At 45.4% G+C, this 25,883-nt stretch overlaps 1 protein-coding gene across 15 annotated transcripts in view; it reads right to left on the minus strand.

Moving 5' to 3' along the window:
• The window catches only part of rasal2 (RAS protein activator like 2), a 52,400-nt gene that overhangs the window by 1,417 nt on the left and 25,100 nt on the right, over window positions 1-25,883 (minus strand). For 2 of the 15 annotated variants that reach the window (XM_078934681.1, XM_078934677.1), the window contains exons 4-18: window positions 20,445-20,551; window positions 18,882-18,994; window positions 11,807-11,960; window positions 11,436-11,534; window positions 9,616-10,170; window positions 9,384-9,528; window positions 9,084-9,228; window positions 8,565-8,804; window positions 8,283-8,484; window positions 7,384-7,562; window positions 6,382-7,300; window positions 6,179-6,313; window positions 5,576-5,778; window positions 4,211-4,298; window positions 4,017-4,047 (exon numbers count right to left, since the gene is read on the minus strand). In XM_078934681.1, coding sequence (XP_078790807.1) covers window positions 4,017-4,047; window positions 4,211-4,298; window positions 5,576-5,778; window positions 6,179-6,313; window positions 6,382-7,300; window positions 7,384-7,562; window positions 8,283-8,484; window positions 8,565-8,804; window positions 9,084-9,228; window positions 9,384-9,528; window positions 9,616-10,170; window positions 11,436-11,534; window positions 11,807-11,960; window positions 18,882-18,994; window positions 20,445-20,551 — 3,315 coding nt within the window. Of the gene's footprint in view, window positions 1-4,016; window positions 4,048-4,210; window positions 4,299-5,575; window positions 5,779-6,178; window positions 6,314-6,381; window positions 7,301-7,383; window positions 7,584-8,282; window positions 8,485-8,564; window positions 8,805-9,083; window positions 9,229-9,383; window positions 9,529-9,615; window positions 10,171-11,435; window positions 11,535-11,806; window positions 11,961-18,881; window positions 18,995-20,444; window positions 20,552-21,440; window positions 21,466-24,636; window positions 25,094-25,883 lie in introns of those variants that run through there. The other 13 variants (XM_078934678.1, XM_023965209.2, XM_078934680.1 and 10 more) reach the window with 10 other exon arrangements.

Genomic DNA, 25,883 nt, shown 5'->3' on the forward strand with positions numbered 1-25,883 from the left:
ATCGTTGGTGTTTTTGTGTTTGTCATTTTGCTTAAATTTTCTGGTCAGCACCATGAGGGCGGAGTCTGTTTGAAGACATGGAACAGAGTGTGACATCATCGGTGTCAATAAAATGATTTTGGTTTTTAAAAGAGTGACGCGATCGGGCATTAGCAGCTGTTCACACAGTTTCTCTATGTGCATGTCTACAAATATTTAAAAAAAGAGGATATAATAGTTATAACAAAGTAAAAACAGTACTTAATGTAGTTTTAAGTAGTTTATTATTATTATTTTTTTTTTAGATTTATGTAGTTTATTAGTTTTAATATTTTTATTTAGATTTATGTAGTTTATTAGTTTTACTAGTTTAACAGAGTTTAAAGTAGTTCACAAGTTTGTGATGTCCCTCTCTGGTCAATCAGTGATCTGGAGTCTGATGCTATCCAGATCTGTACTTTTGGAATCCACAGGCTCCAAGGGTGGAAAAAAAAAAAAAAAGTACTGTACTGCACAGAACAACACCGAGTGGGTATAATATAAATCTTGGTGGAGCAATAGGGCTCGTGGGTAAGTGGATTTACATCATTCAAAGCTTTTTAGAACAGAGCCAACAATCACTTGATGAGAACGACTTTATGACTTTTAGCATGTAGGAACTGGATGCCCCTGAAAAAGCTCGTCCAGGACACGGAATAATATCAATCTGACCCTTTGGACAGTTCCGGGCCAACAGAGGAGACCCCAGAATGAAAACCTGGATGCTGATGAGCAACACATGTGCAGGTTCAGGTTCAGTTCTCTCCAAAACGGTCAGACAGACGAGCTTTAACAGACGGTGTGCTAATGTGTTCCTAAGATACTAAATGATAGAAACTGGATTCAAGGACAAAAACAAGAGAAGCATCCTGGCCAATTGATAAGGATTACTACTCCGGTATTACTGAGTCTGAATTAGTGATCAAAGATTACAGATTACTGATCCAGGATCATTTGTCAGGGATTACTGATCTAGGATTAATTGATACATTTGACAGCATTTCCTGTTCTGGTTTTGAAGAACCTGTAATAAAAAAATTGCGAAATTGAAAGTCCAAAAAAGTCTAATCAGTCAAACTTTAATTCAACTAAATAAAGGCTTGGTGAACATCTAAAGGAGGACGGGTTCAGATCGATTCTGCAGATTGAAACAGTTGTTCAAAAACACAACCTCTTAACATTTTACTAAAACAGTTTTTATGTGAACTCCCTTGAATGAGCTCTAAAATAAAAAACAACTGCAGACTGGATCATGAGAAACAACGAGGCGGTTTTGACCCGACAGCAGTGCAAAACAAAACAAGTTCAAATGAAAGGGGGCAAAACAAAGAGCAGCCCAGCAAGCTTAAACTTGCAAAACTAAAAGATGTGAGGATTTTGAATTCACAGCTTTATTTGGAAAAGGGTGATCAGGAAGCTCCAGTGATCAGAGGCAGGGGGGGTTAGGATGTGGGGGTGGGGGTCTGCAGCCAAACCAATGTTAAAGTCACTGAGACGCGCAGCCGCAGCTGGAGCCAGCAGACCTGCAGAAACGCAGACGGGCTTGACGGTGAGGAAGGACAACAGTCACATGACTGCAATAACAGCTCATTCAGATCATGGGGGAGAACTGTGACAACACTTGGGTGATGAAGTGAACTATTTTACCAAAAGTATTCGCACACCCATCCAAATGATCAGATTCAGGTGTCCTAATCACCTGGCCACAGGTGTATAAAGTCAAGCACTCAGGCATCCAGACTGTTTTTCCAAACATTTGTGAAAGAATGTTCCGCTCTCAGTGAATTCCAGTCTAGAACTGTCAAAGGATGTCTCCTGTGCAACAAGTGCAGTTGGGAAATGTCTTCGCTCCTAAATACTCCACAGTCAACTGTCAGCTCTATCATAACAAAATGAAAGAGTTAGGGAACTACAGCAACTCAGGTCGGCCACGTAAACTGACAGAGAGGTTTCAGCGAATGCTAAAGTAGTACACAGTGGTGGCCTACTTTCTGCAGTCAGCTGCTACAGAGCTCCAAACTTCATGTGACCTTCAGATGAGCTCAAGTACAGAACACAGAGAGCTTCATGGAATGGGTTTCTATGGCCGAGCCGCTGCATCCAAGCCACACATCACCAAGTGTAATGCAATGGGTCTGATGCAGTGGTGTAAAACACACCGCCATTGGACTTTAGAGCAGTGAAGACGCGTTCTCTGGAGAGATGAATGACATCTGGAAATCTGATGGATGCGTCTGGGTTTGGAGGTTGCCAGGACAACGGTACATGTGGGACTGGATTGTACTGAGTGTGAAATTTGGTGGAGGAGGAATTATGGTGTGGGCTTGTTTTTAGGACTTGAGCTTGGCCCCTTAGTTCCAGTGAGAGGAACTCTGAATGTTTCAAGATACCAAATCATTTTAGACAATTCCATGCTCCCAACCTTGTGGGAACAGTTTGGAGCAGCTGTTTCCTCTTCCAACATGATTGTGGACCAGAACACAAAGCAAGGTCCATAAAGACACATAGGACAGAGTCTGGTGTGGATAAACTTGACTGGCCTGGATAGAGTCCTGACCTGAACCCCATAGAAAACCTTTGGGATGAATACAGCAGAGACTGAGAGTCAGGCCTTCTACACCAACATCAGTGTGTGACCTCACCAATGTGCTTTTAGAAGAATGGTCAAAAACTGCAAAAACACTCTTCAACATTCTGAACAGCCTTCCCAGAAGAGTTGAAGCTGTAAAAGCTGCAAAGGTTGGCCGACATCCTATTAAACTCTATGGGTTAGGAATGGGATGGCACTTCAGTTCACATGTGAGGCAAGGCAGGTGAGCGAATACTTTTGGTAATATAATTCAAGGGCATTCACCAAAGAGAGAGAGAGAGAGAGGCTTTCTCCATGACTCCAATGTCAGAGCCACTGGCAAAGATCTAAACATTCTGGTCATCTACATTTCTGCTGAAAGCTTCTAGCCTTTGACCAATAACCTGACAGAAAACCAAAACAATCCAAACTGTGGTCAAATGGCACAAGAACAACAGGTAAACAACAGCAGACAACAGCTGAACTACAGCAGGACATCAGACACAAACAACTAGATGAATCAGACACAACAGGTAAACAACACCTGAGTGACAGAACTTCAAACAAATACAAAACTTAGATAATGTGCAAATACAACTATACAACAAATAAACAACAGCAGAAACAGAACTTAACAGAACACCAAAACAAGTAAATAATAGTACAACACTTAAAAAAGCCAAACAACAGAACATCAGAAGAACAATCATCAAACAGCAAAAAAGCTGAACTTTTTTTTGTTGAAAAAAATAAACTTCATCTGAACAGAATCTCAAAAATATATTTACAACAGTCAAGCTACACTACAACAACAAGAAGAGACACCTAAACAGCCTAACAACAAACAACAGCTATAAAACTCCCAAACACCACCAAAACAACAGGCAAACTACAACCAAACCACATCTGAACCAAAACCCCAGAAGGGGAAATCTTTGTCAAACAATGCTGATAGAACATCTAGATCATTTCCCTTCAGTCATCGCTTCCAGCTGAATCCCAGATGAACTCTGAATGAAAGTTATCCTAACAGATGCTGGAGACTCATAGGTGGGAAGAGCTGACATTACACTATGCTACATTAAGATAAGGTTCACAGGTTCCAGCTGTTTGAAAGTCATTTCAGCGTGAACTTGATCAGGATTTCAACTTGGCCCACTACCAAGCCCCTAAACAATGTCTGAACAAATGAGTTTCTCTGTAGGAATGCCTCTCAAAACTGAATCAAAGACAAGCTGCCTGCTCTACAAAACCCCTGTAGATTCTCCTCAATGGCAGGAACCTGGGTCTGAAAGTCCAGCAGAAGGCTCACTCTCACACATTACTGAATAAATGGTCTTTTTGGCCAGCTGGACAGGCGTGATGCGTGCTTTTGTGTTTTAAATAATAAATAAACAGCGGGGAGGGGAGGGGGTTTCCAGGTACTTGCCTGATTGGTTCATTTCACATCCGTTACTGACCTGAAATCAGTGAAGACACGTGAGAAAAGGAGCAGAGGGGGATCCTGTTGTGGATTTAAGCTCAAATCCCAGAACTGAACTCTCACTCTCCAGGTTCTGACCCCTTTAGGTGTAACAAGCTGCAGATGGGGATGATGATGGTGTTGCAGGTGTGTCTGCATACCTGAGCATCAATGATTTTCTGCTTGGCCTCAATCACCGCTTGCATCTCTGCGTGGTCCCTTTTTAGCTCCTCCTCCACTGCCATCAGCCTGCAGACATGCATTGATTGATTCAGTTTGATGGGATTTGAGTTCATCCCTGAGAGCAGTGCCTCCTGTTGATCCCTGAAAAGCTTAGCTTCTATTCAGATTTGAATGTTTGTGCGCAGCCTCCATTAAATCTGGTCTTTATTGGCTGACTTTGACAAGTGGCTAAACTTCTGAACAATTAAAAATCTTATGTTTTTAAATCATAACAGGAGTGAAGCTGCAGGCGCTGCACTGCTCCACCAGAGAGCAGCACAGAGTCACTGAGCCAGGAGTGAACAGACTGTCAGAGTAATTTAAGTAACAAGGTTAAGCGATCAACAAAACCAGTTTTTTCTCAAAGACATGAGAGAGCAGAGGACAGGACTGCTCAGAGATCAGGACCAGCGGGAGACAGAACTACAAAATGGATTCAAACAACATCAAGTGAATCAACTTGAACTGGAGTCATCTGATCGTCTGAACATCTCATCAGTTACTTCACAGCAGCACTGTGTGGTTCTGCTAGGATCCATGGTTTAATTGTAAAAATAATCCACAGCCACTTGAGCAAAGCATATGACTTACGAAAAGATTTTAACAAGTCTTCAAAACTTTGTTTACCTTTTGAGTTGTATGATTGGTTAATCAGTAAGTGTGGTCTAAGTTTGACACATGGTTACAAACCCAAAAGGATAAACATTGCTCACCCGTCACATTGTCTTTGTTTTCAGCAGATGTAAAGAACAAAGTACAGCTGCTACTTAGTAAAGTAACCATTGGAACACAATTTTTGAGAAACAGCAGCTGAGAAAAGAGTGATTCTGCAGGATGGAGGTTAATCATTGAGAAGACACCGGGTGGTCCGTACAAGAGGACGGTGCTAACTTCTCTTCAAAATCAGAGGATCTAGTAGTTTTTAACATATCACAAAGAATGAAGCTGTAGAATTTCACTATACCAATGGAAATTGATAGGAACCTGGAAGACTCCGCCCACCTTACTAAAATAATTGGACAAAACTGCAGAAATAATTTGAACATCACCATTACTATTGTTAAGGTTATCAAGGTGAAAAACCTTTTTATAGATATAGATCTCTGTAATTCTTAACTTGCATTTTTATGTCCACAGTTTTAATACAGATTCAAAAAATGATTTTACTATCTCAAAATACATCATAAAGAACATCACTCAAAGCTGTGAGACAGAATTTTAATAAGACACTGGAGTGGGCGGAGTCTGACACAAAAAAGGTCTGGACCAGTTGGAAGTTCCTGCATTGGCTAGTCTCTCTGTACCTGCAGATGATGCTCTTCATCTGGCTGTCCTTCTCCTCTTGCTGCCTCCTCAGGCGTTCCTCACTGTCCTCCAGGCGGCTCTTGTAGTCCAGCATGAGCTTCTTCATCTGTTGCTCCTGAGCCAGAAGCCGCCGCTCGTATTCCTCCAGGCGGCGCCCGGACGCCCGCAGACACTCTTTCAGCCGCGATATCTCCAGCTCGTACTGCAGGACAGCAATTGTACGAACCAGAGATTTTACCAAAGCTTTAAATAAGTACATTTCAATGAACGGAAGAAAGAGCTTTGTTTAGATAAATTCACTTCCTAACATCAGTAGTCAGGCAGAAAAGAACAGAGGAAGAGTCTGACCGTTATGCAAAGATTTTTCAGTTTCAACATTTTTTCTAAAATGTTAAAAAAAGAAATGAAATTTAATTGGCATGTTTCCACCATTTACAAACATGCCTGATAAAACAAATCAGAGAAAAAGTTCTGGATTCCTCAAATATGAATTAAAACCCTTTAAACTCTTTTTCTATACGGAGGACTCTGAGGTTTTTTGGGAATTATCCCCTCAGTGTGACGTGTTTAGGCGAACCCACCCAGGTGAGTCTTCTGCTTACCTTTTCCGTCTTCTTGCCCTCCTCCCGGATTGGCCCCCCTCTGCCCCCCTCCTCCTCGTACTGGCCGTTGTTTAGGACCCAGGCCGCCGTCCTCTCCACTGGAGACATTACGGCAGCCTCCACCGGTGATGTCACCTGCAGGCGGTCAAATGGTCATTAACACACCTGGGAGAGAGAGCAGACCTGGCACGGTGATGTAGTACCTGTGATGGTGCCTTGGCGGTACTTATTGTGGGCGGGACCACATTCTCTACAGAACTCTGTTGAAGGTTGCTGGGTCCAGCAGTTGGTGTGGGTTCAGTGTTGGCACTGCTGCTGCTGCAAAGGGAGGAGCCAACAGGAAGAGAGTGTGGCGTCCTGGCCCCGCCCCCAACTCTGCTTTGCTGCTCAACCTTTACAATGTGGGCGGTGCCTGTTGTTGTGCTCTGGCGGGGTATGGCAACTGCTGTGGCGGCACTTTGTGCAAGGTTGGGCCGTACAAGTCGGCGTGGTGAGAAGTACTCCTCGCTCTGTGTGCTGCGCCGGCTGCCGCCCTCGTCCAGGCTGCTGTTGGACGCCGCGCAGGCTTTCCCCGCCTCCTGACTACCAAAGTCATCAGAGTTGCTGTGGCTGTTGTGGGAGCTCTCAGTGCTCAGGTTCTCTGAGCTAGAGTCCCGCCTCAAGGAGTGGGCGGAGCGTGTGGACAAGCTATTGGCAGGGTTAATCAGGTGGTACACAGGATTCTGGAAGGACAGTGGCTGCAGGCTGCGCTGCTGGGTGAGGGGGGGCTGCAGCCGACGGACCTGTGGGGCGCTCTGCGGCTGAAGGTCTTTGTGTGGGGCTTTGGACTGGGGAAGCGCCGGCGTGACGGGGTTAGAGCTGGGGAAGGCTGCTGGGGTTGGAGCAGCACTGATGGAGGCCCGGGAGCCCGACCTGCTGAGACAAGGGCCCTCATGGTGCGGCAGGGGCTGTGGGGCATCCTGCAGGCTCCGGACTTCCTGCAGGTCCACCAAAGAGACACTCCTGCCACTGGGCAGCAGGCTGTCCCGCTGCTGCCCCTGGCCACCGTTTGGAATGGGGAGGGGGCGCTGGGGAGGACCCTCCATCATTTCGACCGCAGACTGCAGGCTGTGAACGCTGTGGCTGTAAAAAGTGAAACACTTCTGGATGAGTGTCGTCATGACGATTGACATGCGTATACAGTGTGGGCTTGAGAGTGTAGGTACCTGTCAGCCGCACCCTCAAACATTCGCTGTATCCCCGACGACATGCTGCCAGTGATGTTATGGGCGGAGCTATGGTGCTGGAAGCGTTGCAGCTGCTGAGGGAGGGGTGTCGGTGCTGCGAGACTCTGAGTGATTTCTCCCAGAATCCTTGGTAATGGGCCCAATTTGGCAACAGTGGCCTGCAGGAACGAATTTTCACCCTGGTTTTCGCACGTGTGCACGTGTTTGTGTTGAGGAAGGGGTGGCGGGAAGCACCAGGATGCAATGGTGGAGGAAAAGCAACATGGTGGAGGGAGACAGAAAGTGAACAGAAGGGGAAGAGGAGGAAAAAACATGAGGAAAACTGAACAGAACCAAAAAATAGAACTTCATGCTTCCACTAAAACAGAACCACAAACAGCAGAAGCATGCTGGGGGAGGGGGGAGGTGAGGCACAACTGCTGGGGGGGCATCATGCTGCAGGAATGAGATAAATGAATTCAAGTGAACTTAGCTGACTTTATGAGTGCAGGGAGTCATTTATGACTACAAAGGGTTCTGGGGGGAGTGGGGGTATTTAGAATTTCATCTGAAAGGGGGACTGAAACGGTCTGTCCTGCTGTGAATAAAGGGCTGCACATGCATAATGGTCATGCAGAACCGCAGTCAAACAAAAAGGTTCACCTGTCCAAACCAATACGATCTAATTCCCTTCAGTAAATATTCAACCTATAAATGAGTAAATTCTCAAAAAAAAAAATCATTTAGATTTAACTGCTTTGGAAAATACAATTTATACCCGTTTATTATCACAGTTAGTTACCATCATAGGCAATTAGCATGACTACTGGTTACCATCACTGCCATACTAATACTGTCAGTTACAATCACTGCACACACACTGCAGAGCTTTTGTGTACCTTGTCAAGTTGAGAAACAACATCCCACAGCAAAGTGTGCAGCACTGACAGCTCCCTTCCCAGGTCAATGTAGCCCTCAAAGCCTGGCGTGTTGGAGAGCGTCTCTGGGTTTGATATCTCTGACAGGAAACGCATCATTCCTGCCCATTCGTGCTCCAGGAAGTCATTCATGAAGGCCATGTACTCCTCCTTGTTTCCAAATCTGCAGAGGAGTCCAGCTTCAGAAGTGTCTCCAGAAAAATAGCAACTAGTAAAAAATAAAAAAATAAAAATCTGACATACTTTGTGAAGTTGGCGAGGTTCTGAATGACTTTGGCGATGAGCGTGAGGTTGCGGGATGTGCGGTCGTCAGGGTACTCCTGCATCAGACTGAAGAGTGAAGGAGACATGATGGCGGGGCAGAGGAAGCGCAGGAAAAGCGAGGCGCTGATCAGACGCTTGCTGATGTCCTGCACGTGTCCGCGGGCAACACACTGCTGCTTCCAGGACGCAAAGACTTCCTTCAGCTCGCGTGGAAACACGCTGCAAAGCAATTCAGAACAACGTCACAAAACAAATGACATACACTGTTGAGAGGAGCCATTAGGTACCGTTTTCTTGGTATTTGGTATGACCCAACTATTGGTTTAAACTCATGATGTCACAGTCTCAGAGCAGTTAGTTTACCACAAGGCCACTAAAATGGTTTGGACTTCTAAAATCCCCTTATCTTATTAAATCTTATTAAACCCAACACAGTTTAAACTATAGACTCTGAACAGTAGAGGCCCATATTTGTCCATTAGATAGCCGTAGTCGTACCAGTAGGAGTTGATGATCTTGCAGAAAGCCAGTTCACAGCACATTTTCAGGTTGCTCCGGTGCTCGGTCAGATCGCTGCCTGAGCAACGGCTGGGATCCACCTCGCAATCCTCGTCAGACTCATACAGAGCTTTGATGAACTCACCTGTAGGCGGACACAAACACGTGAAAAACAAACCAAGAGGCAGAGGATCCAAAGATACTTTAGCAGCTCAGTGAGATTAACAGCCACAGAGTAAATGAAGACTCATGACTCGTGTGTGTGTCACATATGTGTGTCACGGATATGTGGGGGCTCACCGAGTGCATCATGGAGATACTTTTGTCCCACCAGCTTTAGGTATTCCTCGATGGCCTTGGTGGCCAGCGTGTTCTCCCTGAATATCAGGACATCATGGTCGGCACATCGATCCACCTCTGACATCACCAGGTCTGTAAGGAAGTCCTGGAAAGGATAATGATGAACATGAGCAGGTATTCCTGCAGATCTCCTCAGTCTGAAGAGGGACGGTCTCCTGGGCTGGGCTCTCACCTTGGCTCTTCCTGTGCTCTGCAGTATGTGCACCAGCGCGCAGGCCATCTCCTCTTTGTTTTTGACGCTGATGACGGGCTCCAGCACGGTGCACAGCATGCTGTAGTTGTTGGTGATGAACTCTGCAAACTCCTTGTACTGCTCCATTGGCAGGATGGAGATGGTCTGGAAGCGGGACTTGATGCGGATGGATGGCCCTCCTCCTTTGACCTTGCTGACGGTGGGGGTGCTCACCGGGTACCACTTCTCCACAAACTGCCGACCCGTCATGCTCGACACCGGGATGTTAACCAGACCAACATAGTTGTTCTTGTCCTTCTTCTTCTTCTTGTCTACGTCGCGGTAGATGTGCACAGTGATGCTGTGCACAGAGGGCAGGCTGGAAAAGTCAAAGTACTCCCCCCAGAAAAGGCTGTCATGGCGAGTTTTGCTGGTGGTCCTGGCGTACAAGATATCATCCAGACAAAGCTCGCAGAAGTACTTCTTTTTAGGCGGTAAGTCTTTGGCTTCAATGATCCAGAGTCGAAGCAGGTTCTCCGCTCGCCGACGGTTGTCCTGGAAACAGACATATTTACCACTAATGCAGTAGATACGAAAAAAGAGCGCTCACAACAGTGTTTTAAAAACAACCTTGGGTTAAGCTAAAGACCATAGAGTTAAAACAGCGATAAACTCCTTCTCTTTGTCTAATTAGAATTTGTGAGGTCATGAGGATCCAAAATGGCAACAAGTCAGTCTTTAAAATGTAAATCTTTGGTTATGCATTAGATCTTCCTTAAATCCTTTGATGAAATCCTGTCAGATATATGAAAGGAATACAATAAACTCAGCATAAGTCAGTGAAGAGGCAAAAGTCAAAAGACAAGGGAAGTTTTGAGAAGGTGTGTTAAACTGACGACTGTCAACATCCCTGCCCTTAAGTGATTGTCTTTAAATCAGAATATAGTATATTACCAAAAGTATTCACTCTTGCGGGTTGCAAAGGTCGCACCCTGGTGAACTAAGGGGCCAAGCTCAAGCCACATGTACTGTTGTCCTGGCAACCTCCAAACCCAGACTCGCCCATCGGATGGTCAGATGGAAAAGTGTCATTCATCACTCCAGAGAAGACGTGTCCACTGCTCTAGAGTCCAATGGCGGTGTGTTTTACACCACTGCATCAGACGCTTTGCATTACACTTGGTGATGTGTGGCTTGGATGCAGCTGCTCGGCCATAGAAACCCATTCCATGAAGCTCTCTGTGTTCTGTACTTGAGCTCATCTGAAGGTCACATGAAGTTTGGAGCTCTGTAGCAGCTGACTGGACAGAAAGTCGGCCACCACTTTGCACTATACGCTTCACTATGCATCAAAAACTGGGGAATGATTATTAAGTCACAGATGGTATAATTTATTTATAATATTTCAACCAGACCAGAAAATCCAGACAAGAAAAACTGGTCTAGAAAGACAAAAAGATCAAGACTGATCAAACTGTTCTAGATGGGCAAACAGATCAAAACAAGGAGAAAAGGACCAGACCAGAGGCTCCTGATCAACTGATCCAGACCAGAACAGGTGATACACACTAGACCACCTACCTGATCTAGACTAGACCAGAAGATCCACCGTCAACCACAAAATCCAGACCAGCCCAGCTAATTTGGTTGTTCCAGACAAAGCCAGACAGTCCAGATGAGATCAGAAGATTCAGACCAGAACACAAAACTATTAACCAGCTGATCAGAACTACCCCAGCCTCTTTCAGATCTGTGACAGCAGGGCTCACCCCATCAAACAACACAGCCTTTCTGAACCACAACCACCATGTGAGCCTCACCTTGTTGGGCTGAATGGTTCTCCTGAGGTTCTCCATCCATTTGTCTCTCTCTGCGGCTGATGTGCAGCTGAAACACTTGCTTCCGCCCGAGTAGGTCACCTGACAGACAAGTCAGACACAAAATGCACACTAAAACCACAACCACTGATCACAGACAAACAGGTGAAGATATTTTTTGGCTTTTTTCTTAAAGCGACTTGATGCTCTTCTTCATTCACGAGAGAAAAGATTTAAGTTTTCCTCTAACATTGCTCTTGCTTGCTGAAAAAGCTTTTGAACAGCTTCACCTGAAACCTTATAAAGGCAGACATGCCAAACTCAACAGTTGAGGGACATGTTTGAGCCCCTCCCTCATCAGAACCACGAGTCACCTCGAAGCAGAAGTCCCGCCCCAAGATGCTGCTGTGCAATGGCTTGACCAACACGTTCTCCTCCATGCTCAGGTCCAGAGCTTCTACGCCGCTGCCAGGGCTCAGCAAAGACTCATGGGAGCTGGATTCCTTTAGCCTGGGGAGGCCCCGGGACCTGCAGGACAGGAGGGGAATAAGTTAGAAACACCCTTCCTCAGCTGAAATACCTATGAAAAACGGGCATAGAGCCAGGTATGGGGGGACCCCAGAGCATTCCTGCTGCTGCTCCTCTCTGCAGCTGTTCAATCTGCAGCTCAGTCTGTAAACAGACCTGAACTCCCAGTGGGTGGGGCCCTTGGAGGCGTCACCACAGTAAAAAACAGCTGAGGGCAGGCAAAGGCGTTCATCCACATGGGAGAAAGGGAGTGTTTGCTTTGTAGAAACAATAAGAGCAGCATCCTAATTCCAACTAATAATCCAAAAACAGTAGTGCGTGCACACATTTGTAATCCCTGCATCAGATGATTTCTGTAAACCTGGATTAGCATCACTAAACCCTTTCATCCCAGTTCAGAGCATCTCTGTCTTATCTGTGCTGGCTTCAACCTCATTGATCTCCAGGATGTTAAGAGCTGCCCTCAGATCTGCGACGTCTGCAGTCCAGAAAAACTTGCAAAGATCATGCAGACCAAACCCTTCATGAGGTGTTTAGACGGAATAACCTTCACCTTTGGTGCCTACATGAAAAACCCAAAACACTAAAAGAAAGAGACTCCTTCAAAGGTCAATATGAATTGTCCGCATCAAACACAGAACCCTTCAATGTTTCTGCTTATTTGTGCTGGAATTCTCTGGCGTCAGAAAGAAAAGACATTGCTAACAACTAGGGTTGTGCCGATGGACGATATCATCGTCCATCGTGATGGGTGACTGACATCCCGATGGAGAGACCACCATCGTGATGCCACGCCCCCCCCACGTTGCGCGTCGACACCATAAGCCGAGGTTACATGTACCAAATATCTTGATGGGATCAATGATTAGAATCCAACCGTGTAGATGGGCCCAGAAAAATGTTTTCAGAATATAAAAACGTTCACTAAGGTCACACTTTCCGTCGGAATAAATCATTCGCACATGCGCAGTAGGGTTTGAAAACCGGAAGGATATAAATTCCGCCGAGCGGCTTTTTTTTTTCAAACTTTATTGAATGTAACAATTCAATACAAAACAATGTTAAACAGCGCCGAGCGGCTATATACATTGACAGGTCAGCTCGGTAAAATACGAGATGATCTTCTAAACGTGCTTTTAATAATGTTACGGTTATTGTGAAACACATGTTCGCTCATCATTCGAATTTTAATCCGTGTGGTCAGTGCTTTTTCTGAACGAAGCCAGGATTAGCAGTATGCTAACACGGGCTAACAACATTAGCTTTGGGTGGTGCTGCATGCTGGCTGCACGTAAACATGTAAGAATAACATCAGCCTTTATTTAGTCGGGACACGACTGGAAACACAAATCCGCGTGATTGTTTGAATGTTTTCTAAGGACTGAACGACATTTCTGCTTTGAAGCTCAAACCGCTGTGTGTGCTGACGATCTGTGCTCAGACACACCTTTAGACCCGGTTCTGAGTTCGGTTGCTTGTACCCCTAGAGCTGCGGGACGGATCGCAGTCTTAAATCTCACACACATAGCGCTCATGTAACAAAGCTTCCCCTCAAACACAAAGCTGTAAGTCCGCGCTCCGCCGGTCCACTTCACTAGTGAAGTGCGGGAGCGGACTACTTCTTTTCTATTTTGTTTGTTACTTTTTTTTGTTAAAGTCACTTCCCTCAGTTTATACTGGATCATCGCGGATTAGTCATTAGTTGGGAAATAAAATGAAAAAAGCAAAAAAAAAACGAATAGCAGTTATATAAAAACGAAAAATGTACAAATACCCCCCCCCTCCCCCCCCCGACGATGTCATCGTCCATCCCGATGGTTGACAGCAAACATCGTCAACGGCCAATTTAAGGGACATCGCCCAACCCTACTAACAACACACATGCACATTTCTATCAAATCACATTTAATAGTTGATCAGAACTAAACGCAACTTTGTTAAAAATACTATTACTCTTCACTTTACACACTGAGCTCATAATATTTTCTCCCTTTGGCTCTCTTTCTTTCTTTGGTCTGTCTGCATCCAGGATGAAGGGAACCGCACCATAGTTCACCTGCAACTGAACAGAAACCCTGAAACTCAAGTGGACCAGAGTTCTCTTGCTTGATTCCAACCTGAATCCAGGAGAGCATTCACACATGCCAAACAGAAAGGACAATCAGAGAAAAGCCGCTTTGGGAGTGAAGCATTAATCCAAACACTGAAAATAAGTCCAGCAATATTAAGGAGCGAGTGTATCTCCATTGTCTGATGATCATAACCTAAAGAGTGAAAAACCCAGCAGATCCTGAGCTGAACGCTCCCCGTCAGTCCCAGCAAGAAAGCACAAAAGCATGGATGCAGACACGCATAAGCACACACACACAAGCACACACACACAGCTTCAGTTTCAGGAAGGGCTGGTCCCCCGCATTACAACAGAAACCTGATCCACTTTGCAGGCAGAGGAAGATACACTTCCAGTCCATATACACATACATACACCCACACACTAATATACACACACACACTTATATACATACACACATAGGCTTACACACTTAAACATACATATGTACACAAGTTTACACTCATACACTTTTATACATACACAAGGAAACCCACACAAACACACACATGCAGACACATGTACACCCCCACACATATATACATATACATACACACACACGCACCCATATACATATACACACACACGCACCCATACACACACACACACACACACACACACACACACACACACACACACACACACACACACACACACACACACACACACACACACACACACACACACACACACACACACACACACACACACACACACACACACACACACACACACACACACACACAGACAGACAGACAGACAGACAGACAGACAGACAGACAGACAGACAGACAGACAGACAGACAGACAGACAGACAGACAGACAGACAGACAGACAGACAGACAGACAGACAGACAGACAGACAGACATATATATATATATATAGATATGTGTGTGTGTGTGTGTGTGTGTGTGGGTGCGTGTGTGTGTGTGTGTGTATGTGTATGTATACAAGTATATAAATATTTATGTATATAAATACATATACAAACATATACAGCACAGACACACCTGCTCATCAAAACGGTGAATTAACACATGTGGAATTATATATACATAAAAAAGAAAGTGTGAAACAACTGAAAATATGTCATATTCTAGGTTCTTCATAGTAGCCACCTTTTGATTTGATTACTGCTTTGCTCACTCTTGGCATTCTCTTGATGAGCTTCAAGAGGTGAACCTGAAATGTTTTTCACTTCACAGGTGTGCCCTGTCAGGTTTAATAAGTGTGATTTCTTGCCTTATACATGGGGTTGGGACCATCAGTTGTATTGTTCAGAAAGTCAGGTGGATACACAGATGATAGTCCTACTGAATAGACTGTTAGAATTTGTATTATGGCAAGAAAAAAGCAGCTAAGTACAGAAAGACGAGTGTCCATCATTACTTTAAGAAATGAAGGTCAGTCAGTCTGAAAAATTGGGAAAACTTTGAAAGTGCAGTCACAAAAACCATAAAGCGCTACAAAGAAACTGGCTCACATGCGGACCGCCCCAGGAAAGGAAGACCAAGAGTCACCTCTGCTAAAATTAATCAGAGTCACCAGCCTCAGAAATGGCAGGTTAACAGCAGCTCAGATTAGAGAGCAGGTCAATGGCACACAGAGTTCTAGCAGCAGAAACATCTCTACAACAACTGTTAAGAGGAGACTGTGTGAATCAGGCCTTCATGGCAGAATATCTGCTAGGAAACCACTGCTAAAGAAAGGCAACAAGCAGAAGAGACTTGTTTGGGCTAAAGAACACAAAGAATGGACATCAGACCAGTGGAAATCTGTGCTTTGGTCTGATGAGTCCAAATTGGAGATTTTTGGTTCCAACCACCGTGTCTTTGTGCGACGCAGAAAAGGTGAATGGATGGACTCTACATGCCTGGTTCCCACCATGAAGCATGGAGGAGGAGGTGTGATGGTGTGGGGGTGCTTTGCTGGTGACTCTGTTGGGAGTTTATTCCAAATTGAAGGCACACTGAACCAGCATGGCTACTACAGCATCTTCCATCCGCTTTGCGTTTAGTTGGACCATCATTTATTTTTCAACAGGACAATGACCCCAAACACACCTCCAGGCTGTTTAAGGGCTATTTGACCAAGAAGGAGAGTGATGGGGTGCTGCACCAGATGACCTGGCCTCCACAGTCACCGGACCTGAATCCAATCCGGATGGTTTGGGGTGAGCGGGACCGCAGAGTGAAATCAAAAGGGCCAACAAGTGCTAATCACCTCTGGGAATCCTTCAAGACCATTTCAGGTGACTACCTCTAGAAGCTCTTCAAGAGAATGTCAAGAGTGTGCAAAGCAGTACCGTAATTTCCGGACTATAAGCCGCTACTTTTTTCCTGCACTTACAGCCCTGCGGCTTATTCAGTGACACGGCCAATTTATGGATTTAATTGGCGGCCGCCATGTACGTATTTTCGGACTCACTGAATGGTTTGAGCTGGAGACATGTTCTGCTGCTCGTTCACATAGAGCTGCGGGGCCGATGGCAGTCTGATGGCTCCCACACGTAACAACTCATCCTCCCCTCATCCACAAAACGTTCAGTATTAAGTCCGAATGCTCTGCACAGACACGATTTGCTCCGTCCAGCACAGAATGGGGACGAAGCGTTCTTCCCTGGGAGACAAGGAGCGCGCGGGGCGAGCGCGGAGCGCAGAGGCGTCCGCGGACCAACAGTGTTTGTTGTGGAAGGAAACTTCTGACGCACGCGCCGCGCTGAGGCGCGCGTATCGCGCTGAGGCGCGCTTTTCAGTCGCCGCTGCTTTATTTTACTGGTGTTACTTCTCCCATAACGCTGCCGCGACACAAGCGGAAGGAGAGCCGTTTCTGTTCACCCCTCCATGCACTGCTGATACTTGGTCATTCTTAAACACATACAACAGTGTGGCGAGGCCGGGCGTTGACCCCGCCTTTAGCCCTTAAGACTCATGGGAAATGGGGAATCGCGGATGTAAATTTCCTCATCATAACTGAGGGATGTAATGTTGATTATATGGTTACTGTTTGTAATTTTATGTATGATACCTAGATTGTCAATAAGTAAAAAAAAAAAAAAAATTAAAAATTAAAAAAAAAAACATAACTGAGGAACTTGTGAACAGAATAGAGTTCCATGCTGTTTGGCAGATGTAGGAGTATTCAAATACATGATCTTGAGGCAAAGCTGACTCCACCCACAGTGTGCTAACGAAGTACACTTACTCTGGGAATCAGGATGTGAATTGTCAGGATGACAATGATGCCTAGTACATGCGGCTTGTACTCCGACGCGGCTTGTGTATGTATAAAAGTAGTTAAACACGTGAAAATTGGTGGGTCCGGCTAGTATTCGGGTGCGCTTTGTAGTCTGGAATTTACGATAATCAAAGCAAAAGGTGGCTACTTTGAAGAACCTACAATATGACATATTTTCAGTTGTTTCACACTATTTTGTTATGTATATAATTCCACATGTGTTAATTCATAGTTTTGATGCCTATGTGTGGCCTAGGTGTGTCCAAAGTTTTGGTCTGTACAGTACTGTACTCTACGTATATGTACGCACACTCAGAAACATATACACGTGCACACACACACACACACACACATACACACTTGCATACCCTTAATTGCTTAGACACACGCTTACATCACTACAAACAAACATGAGCAGCAGAGGTATCCATGACAACAACATCCACAGTCCCAAATAGCCGTGTGCAGATTTCCGGCTCTGACTACAGAGACAGAGCCTTCTTGACCAATCAGCATGCATCTATCAGCGTCTATCTGCATCTGTGCAGACACAAACTCTGGAGTCCTACGGGAATTCAGGGTGTTGGAGCACTGGGGGATTTGTACATCAGCAGCCTGAGCTCACTCATGCAGAAATGCACACGAGTCTGCATGGGTGTGGTATTATCCTACTGTTGTGTGATCCTTTCTGCATCACCAGACCTTCTAACCAGCAGAAACTGATGGAGCAATGCAGAACTCAACCAGAACCAGAGAGGATCCAGAATGTCAAAACAGTGCCGAGTAGGGATGCAAGGGATCACGGCTTATCCGTACGGATCACCAGCCACGGTTCAGCACGCACGTGTACCACAGATTGCATCCCCCTCCCAACTTTCCGCGAGCATGCATTATTTAAAACAATTGTTTCTTCACACCGAACGCTATTTGTGCGTCAAATTCCCAAACACGGTCTTTATTTCAACATGCATCAAAGTCGCTGTTCAAGGGGGGGGCGAAAAGTGCGTTTATAAAGCTGACGCTCCTTCGTGTGGGAGGAGCTAACGCCAAAAGTTTTTGTTGACTTCATATGGTAACCGTGAATGTTGAGAGATCAGTTTTATTTTTTATTTTTATATATGTTTTATTAAATATATGTTTTGAAGCATTTCAAAAAATAAATTGTAGGCTTCTATCTTGTTAATTTTTTCCTTATTATCTAAAAAAGGTTTGAACCGTGACTCTGAAACTATGACACGATGCAAACCTCTGTTGCACCCCCACTGCTGGGCCACCTGTGGTATTTTTATCTTTTTGCATCCAAGTGAAAATAAAATCCAGACACACTTTTACAGAGTTCTGACAGCAGGGGGCGACCTTTGCAACTAAAATGTTCCAAACGGAGGCAATGCAGCAGACAAAAAATGATCTCCATCAGTAACCCTGACCTTTTTCATTTACCTGATCGATCAAACACTTCTAACCCACTGAAATGGACTATAAAAAACTTAGCTGGGTTAAACCAGCTCGCACAGGTCAGACTGATGGAGCTGAACATCACACCACCACTGTCTGAGTGTTATAAGAAGTCACCTGTCAGCATCAGCAGGGCGCAGGAGGGGGAGCCTGAAGCTGGTGGTCCGGTCCAGTTTGGTCTGACTTTTGGTTCTCTTGATGGATCCTTTAAGACGTTTGCTAAAGAAGCCCTGAAACACCAAAACAACAGCATATGTTCATCCCTTCAACCTCCGAAGCAACAAGATTAAAGCCGGAGTAGGAGTAGGAGTGGCAGTGTCAAGAGGATAAAAATCCACTAAGTCTGATCAGAGATTGTCAGGTTCACCCGTGCTTTTATCCCTATGCTAAGATTAGTCTGCAGACTAAAAAACGTAACCCCCTCTTTACATCAGTGTCCGAGATACATGACCAAAGATCCAAAATAACACCACTCCTAAGTCGATCACTGACCTCCTACCTAAGTGTCCTGGTGCCACGATGGACTCCTCTGTGTTTAATCGTGGTGTACACTCTTCCAGGTATCACAGTCATATTCCATTGGGACATTGAAGTCAGTAGAAGTCCCAGTAGAACAAAGGATTACCCGGTTGGAGCTCTATCTAGAACCTTTCCCAGATTCTCCCAGGAGATCCTGTACTATGTACTGCCATTCAGCCCATAAGCTGAGACCACTGTAACAGACCTTGTTCCCGATCTGCAGTCACAGAGACACGACCTTCCAGTTCACCAGGGTGAACCTCTCAACATACTATATTCCTGAGAACCAGCACATTTAACAATGTCATCTGTAGTCTCCATGTTGTCTCCCCAAGAATTCAAAGTTCCCCAAATCCCACCCAAACACATGAGATATCAATGGAAAGGCCACGCCGTCTTGTTTTAAGAACATCAGGACTTAGTGCTCCAAATAAGTCAAAAGATGCAATCCAAAAACAAATGTCTTCTAAAAAGGACAGTAAGTAATGAGTTTGTTCTCAAGGGGGAATAACAACTAAACCTTTCACCATGGACACCTCAAGAGTGGAAGAGAATCAAGCCCTCTTAAAAAGTTGGGTTTAGCCCAATATCATATCATATCCATGGCTACATCAAATGTTTTTAATAGTTTTTCCAAAGGGAATAATCCAAGTATGATGCAGCTATTCAGATTGATAAATGCACATTATCTGATTGACATCAGGACGACCTGATCCCCCAACTCTTTCTGAGGACACAAGGGAGGTCAGAGCGTCCCTGAAGGACAGATGACGGTCTTTCATACCACCCCGACCTCAGACAGGGAGGGGTGGTATGATCTAGCAGATAAACCAATCAAAGCTTTCATTTATCAGGATATCTGTCAGCACAGCAAAGAGAACCTGCAGCCTCATTTCCTGAGATATTTATATCTTTAAACTCATGCCCCCTCCCATCATGAGAACTGCTCCAGAAAAGGTTTGCTGCTGTGATCTCGAATGGAGCACCTCAAACTCCCACCACTGACAGCATGAAAAAAGATAAAGATATTTCTTCCAAAGCGTGGAAACTAAATTGGGAAGAAAAAAAATCTATTTTTCACTGTGAGCTGTTTTTCATTTATCGAGAATGACTCCTGTGACATGGTGGGGGGGGGTTTGCACACAGAGCTCTGATACTCACCGGAACTCTGAAGGGAGATGAACTGGGACTGTCAATCGCCACACTCTTCTCTGAGCTCCCCAGCCCAGAGATGCTGCTCCTCCTCGGAGAACGCTCTGAAGACACATCTGCAGACACAAAGAGACATCACCTTCATTACGACTGAGATCATCATTGCGCTATAATTTGAGACTCTCTGGAGGAGGCGGAGCTCTTTCAAGAAATAAATGTTTCGAGTCAACAAAAAGAAAAAGACAAGCAGCAGAGTTTATGCTAGCCACCCCCACATGGTAACCTGAAAACTCCTTTTTCAACAAAGTTTTTAGGCCACCTGCACATAGCGCAAAAAAAAAACTTTTCAACTACTTTGGTGGTTACCATGGTGACACCTTAATGAAGCCAGAGTCATAGGGTCACACAAAGCCTCCATCTGGAGGGTTTTGTAAATTTACAAAACAAAATTGTCGGCTCTGGCTTGAGAGAGAGTGGAAACGTGTCTCTTCTATTGATGATCTGCAGCAATAAACTAACAGCTCATGTTTTCTTCAGCCCAGGACGCTAGGGTCAGCTGAGGACCTCTGGATGATTGGGTTGTTTTAGCTTTTCTTGGGGCAGGATCATTTTCTGGAAGCTGCAGATCTTCATCAAGCACACCTCTGACTTCAAACCAGTTTAACGAGGCCCAGAGCGTCGAAAAACAGCTGAAGGTCCCTCAGGAACCTCTAGTGTTTTCACACTTTCAAAGAACTTCTTTGCAGACAGCCAGATCAACACAGGACCACCTGAGGACATCTGCTGCTGCAAACACCTGCAGCCTCCTGCAGGGGGGCGCAGCATGCAGGGAGGGGGGGGGTCCAGCTCTGCTGCAGGAGAAAGCCGGCTGCATGCAGGCGGCGTGCAGGTGCAGATACTCATGCACACAAACACAGAGGGAGGCAGGGACGCCACCACTCAAAGCTGAAGCAGCATGCTGCAGGACAGCGGGTCACATGACACAAACACAGAGAGAGACGGTACCTCTGTCGCAGCTGTTCCCCATCATCTGAGGAGAGGACACACGCACACACACACACACGCACACACAGCGTCAGATAGAGTTCGCTTAAGCAAGCACCACCTTTCAGCCAATCAGGTTGAGCTGCATCCCTCCAACTTCATCCCATCAGCATCCTTGCCTCAGACCCCCCACCCCCACCCCACTTGTCCTTCCTTCTCCCCCCACCCCCACTGAGCAGTAATTCCAACTATCACTGCAGTTATTCAATCACTACCCAACTGCAGCCTCCTCTTCGTCTCCTGTCATCCTCTTCCTCATCTCTCTCACTGCAGCAGCTCGCTAAAAGCCTCATCACCCCCCCCCCCCTCCCCAGCTTAAGAAGTTTGTCTTCCTGATGTGCAGTGCAGCTAATGTGTGTGTGTGTCTTTGTAAAGCAGGAAAACAAAGAAACATTGCTCCTCCCCCTTTGTTGAGAAAGGACGGGGACGGGGGGGGGGGGGGTCCATCGGTGACAGGTGGGTGGAGCCATGCAGATGAGGAGGCTGGTGAGGAGGAGAAGGAGAGTGTGGATCTGTCTCTGCCTGTCCTGACCCGGTTTCTTTGCTGAGATCCTCGCCCCAAAAACACGGACAGGAGACTAACCCGGAACAACCTCCTTTCACGTCACCTGCAGACGCCTCACCTTTGACCCTGAATGTGGGCGGGGCTGACACGGCCCAGTGACACTGAAACATTAGCAGAAGGAATGCTGGGAATGTCTAAATGTTCATTCAGAAGCTTCAGGGGTAAAGGAAGAACATAAAAACTCCTTTGTCTGTTTGTGGGTGGAGCTTAGGTGATGACATCAGGCAAGATCATATGGATAAAATTTGTTTGGAATTTAGATTTTTCACAAAATGTAACAAAAGTAAAAAAAAAAAAAAAAACAGTAACTTTTGTAGAGTCGCATCAATGGTCTGTCCCAAATTCTCCCCGTTCTTATGGTCTGTGAGCCTCCCGGGTTTTTCATTCTGGGTCTAATCAGATTTCACCTTGATGCTGGGATCAGGTTTTCCAGTTGTGGCGCATTCATCTGCATCCATTTCCTCTGAAAAGCTCTGTAACTTCTGAATTTGAAAGGGAATTTGGTCATTTGTTCTTTACGAATGTGAGCCAGATTTAGTCATTGCTTAAATATAGATTTAAAGCGACCTGAAGCAGAGGCTGACCCTGCCGACCAGAAGACGTACGGCACTGTAACCAAACCGAACCTTTCCTGAAACCTCTGAGAGCGTGCGACATGAGAGAAGTCACATCCTGTCAGCTGCTGCTCAGTGAGTCGTCTGAAAGCACAAAGAGTGTTTTGTCATGGGAAAGCAGACACACACTTTAGCTTTGACAACAAAAATTCAAAGAATTTGTCCTCAAAAAGAAACCGGCTTTGTGCCGCCACCTCTTCATTCCTGACGCGCACACAGACGTTCACAGAGTGGACCCGGCTGCAGCTGGACTGTGATTCACTCTGAAAACTCAAACCTCAAAACCCAGCGAGCTCTGTCCCTCTGCCCCCCCCCCCCCCCCCCCCTACTGCTCCACCCCCTTTCTTTCAAGACACAATCTGACCACATGAGCTGCAACACTAAACACAGGTTTCTCACAAATCTGTGCCTGAGAGGCCTGATCATAGCTGAAGTATGGGAGCACTGGAGTGCCAAAAATAAAACACAGCACTTCAGTGAAACCCACAACCCCCCAAACAATCTAGCTTGACTGAGATTTAGTTTAAAGCTTATCTAAGGATGCTGGCCATTTGATTAAGTTGTGGAAACCCCAAACTAACTGCTAACAGAAGAGATAAACATTCAAGGTGTCTATCCTGATATTGAAAAAACAGGTCTCAAAAACCCTAATGACGGGCAGCACCTCTGGAGGGGGCAGACCGGGGGTAGGGGGCCACATTTCCTCCTTAAGTCTGCTTTAAAAAAACTGGGACCATTTCAGTTTACTATGAAACCACAAGGTAGGTAGGTTCCACATCTGAGTCAGTCTTCAAATTTAAAAAAATCCCACTTTTCAAGAAAAATAAATGAACTTCATTTTTTTTCTCCTCTGGGGTTGAATTTTGTGAAAACTGAACCACTGGAAGTGGTTCGGAACTTCCCTAGCCTAGTATGAGGGCGTGGCATTTTGATTAGCAGGTCAAATCCTCTGCTCCACAACCACCAAACTGGGCGTGTCTCTAGCTGACCAGTGTGCTTACCCCGCCCACTCGCCTCTTTTGTAAAAGGAAGGAATTAAAGACCCCCTCTAAAGATCTTTTGATCTATTTTCAAAGTGTTCCTCATGGTCTTTTAATTATGATTATATCATTTTCTAGCCAAAATCAAAAATCTGTCCTTTTCTAGGACATAATTTCTGCAGAGCAGTACTTCATTAGTAATTTGCCGCTGACTTGTGGGTGGGGCCATTGGTGCGGAGCAACCCAGCCCCCTCTTCCCTTCCCTGTCACAAAGTGAGAATGAGCCTAAAACAAACTAGCGCGTCACATGACTGTCCCTGTTAAGGGGACGGCCTCAAAATAAGAACTGACTGGCTTAAAAAAAAAAAAGAAGTATAAACTAAGTGAAAGTTATGCAGAAAACAAAAAAAGAGATTTAAATATATTTACAAACATTAATGTTTCGTAAAACCTTTATGCTATATGGCACTTTTGAGATTCCATAATGCATATGGTTACCTGCACATGTGCACAAACCCACATTTACTGCTTCAGGGGGAGTTGGCTTCAGCTGCATTTACTCTCAAACTGCCCAAACTGACCTGAGAATGGTTTCAGTTATGCTGATGGAGTTAGCTGTTACTCATGACCTCAGACGCCGGGCCGGGTCTGCCCTGATTGGCCAACAGGTGTGTCACACAGGAAACCAGAAATCCTGGACTGATGCTTTCAAGTCTTCTGCATGGTCACACTGTTTTATCGGACCAAAGGGGTTTCTGTGTGGTTCAGCTGAGTCAGACTAAGGACTAAAGTAAATAAGGGGGAGTAAATTAGAGGAGTGTTTGTTTACCTCATAAAAATCCACTGTCTAAAATAAAGAATGCCACAGCTGTCGGTCTGTCTGTCTGTCTGTTCTCGGGATATTTTCTATATGATCCCGTTTTCAGACCCTGGAACCCTCATTTTCCATTCAAAGGAAATGTGAAGTTGTTGATGAATTAGCTGATGTTGGGACACACCTGTGAAGTTCTGTCTGTGATGTCTCACCAGGCATGTCATGTGCAGGCTGAGGTCAGTCTCTGATTGGAGGAATCTGATTAACTGAACCTTAAAATATGCCGGTACCTGTGCGGACACGAGCACCTGTTACTGACAACAACAGCGATGACGAGGACGCAGGTTCTCAAGGCTTCTGGTTCCGGTTCGGCTTCTGACAGAAGTTCGGCTCTTAGCTCCACCGCGCGGTTGAGCGAGCAGGACGGCCACTTCCCCCGTGTTTCATAACGCGCGCGCGCGCCCACAAGTCAGAGCAACACGAGCCGGGCCGGAACCCGAACCCAGCCGAGGACACAGGTCCGGAAACTCACCAAAAAAGTCCATCAGAAACGCGCTGAAGTCATTACTCCGCCGAGGACGCGCCCGGAGCGCGATCACGTTCCCACCCGTGATTTCAAAATAAAACTCACGACTTCTGAGTACTGAAACTCGCCTTCAAAATAAAGGCTCAACACTGCTACTAAGAGTTTTCTTTTCTTTCTATTTTTTCCTCTGAAAGCATAACTTGAATGAAGACAAGTGAAGTGCTTTTTTAGAGAAATTATAATCCAGTTCAACAATGCAGTGGAAGTCCAAAAACACTGAGCAAGTTCCTGTCAAACCCAGAAGTTCCTAATGAGGATGTGAGCTCCTTCACAGAGTCAGTTCCTTTTAGAAAGGAGAATTTTTTGAGAGTGGAAAGACATGAAAGTGGTACCTTCAAAAAACTGTCCCTCTCTTCCTAGTAAAGAGAAAATACAGAAGCATCCTTTCTGAAATGACAGGGCAAAATCCAATCCCACAATGCTTTGCAAATGTAATTTGATGGTTTGTGATGAAATTAGAGAGCTAGTGATAACACACACACACACACACACACACACACACACACACACGCACGCACACACACACACACACACACACACACACACACATGCTTGTAAATGTCTTTCTGCTGTAAATTCAGGTTTTTATCCTACAGTGTTCTATGGATGTTCTAATGGACAAACACAATAGAACTGATCTGACAAAAGACCCAAACCTTTTTCATTCAAACACCACATTCATGCTGATGACATGTACGCATGCTGCAGCAGGACGTGATCATTTTGTAGTTTTGCTGCATGGTCAGAAAACTTTGGGCAGGAAGTGTCGGCAGAAGCAGATGCAGAAAGGAGACGATGAAGACGAGGAGGAAGGTGCACTGCAGTTAAGCAGCGCCACTGTAATT

This window comes from Oryzias latipes, chromosome 17 (genome assembly GCF_053564925.1).
Source record: "Oryzias latipes strain Hd-rR chromosome 17, Olatipes_Hd-rR_3.1".
Taxonomy (NCBI): Eukaryota; Metazoa; Chordata; class Actinopteri; order Beloniformes; family Adrianichthyidae; genus Oryzias; species Oryzias latipes.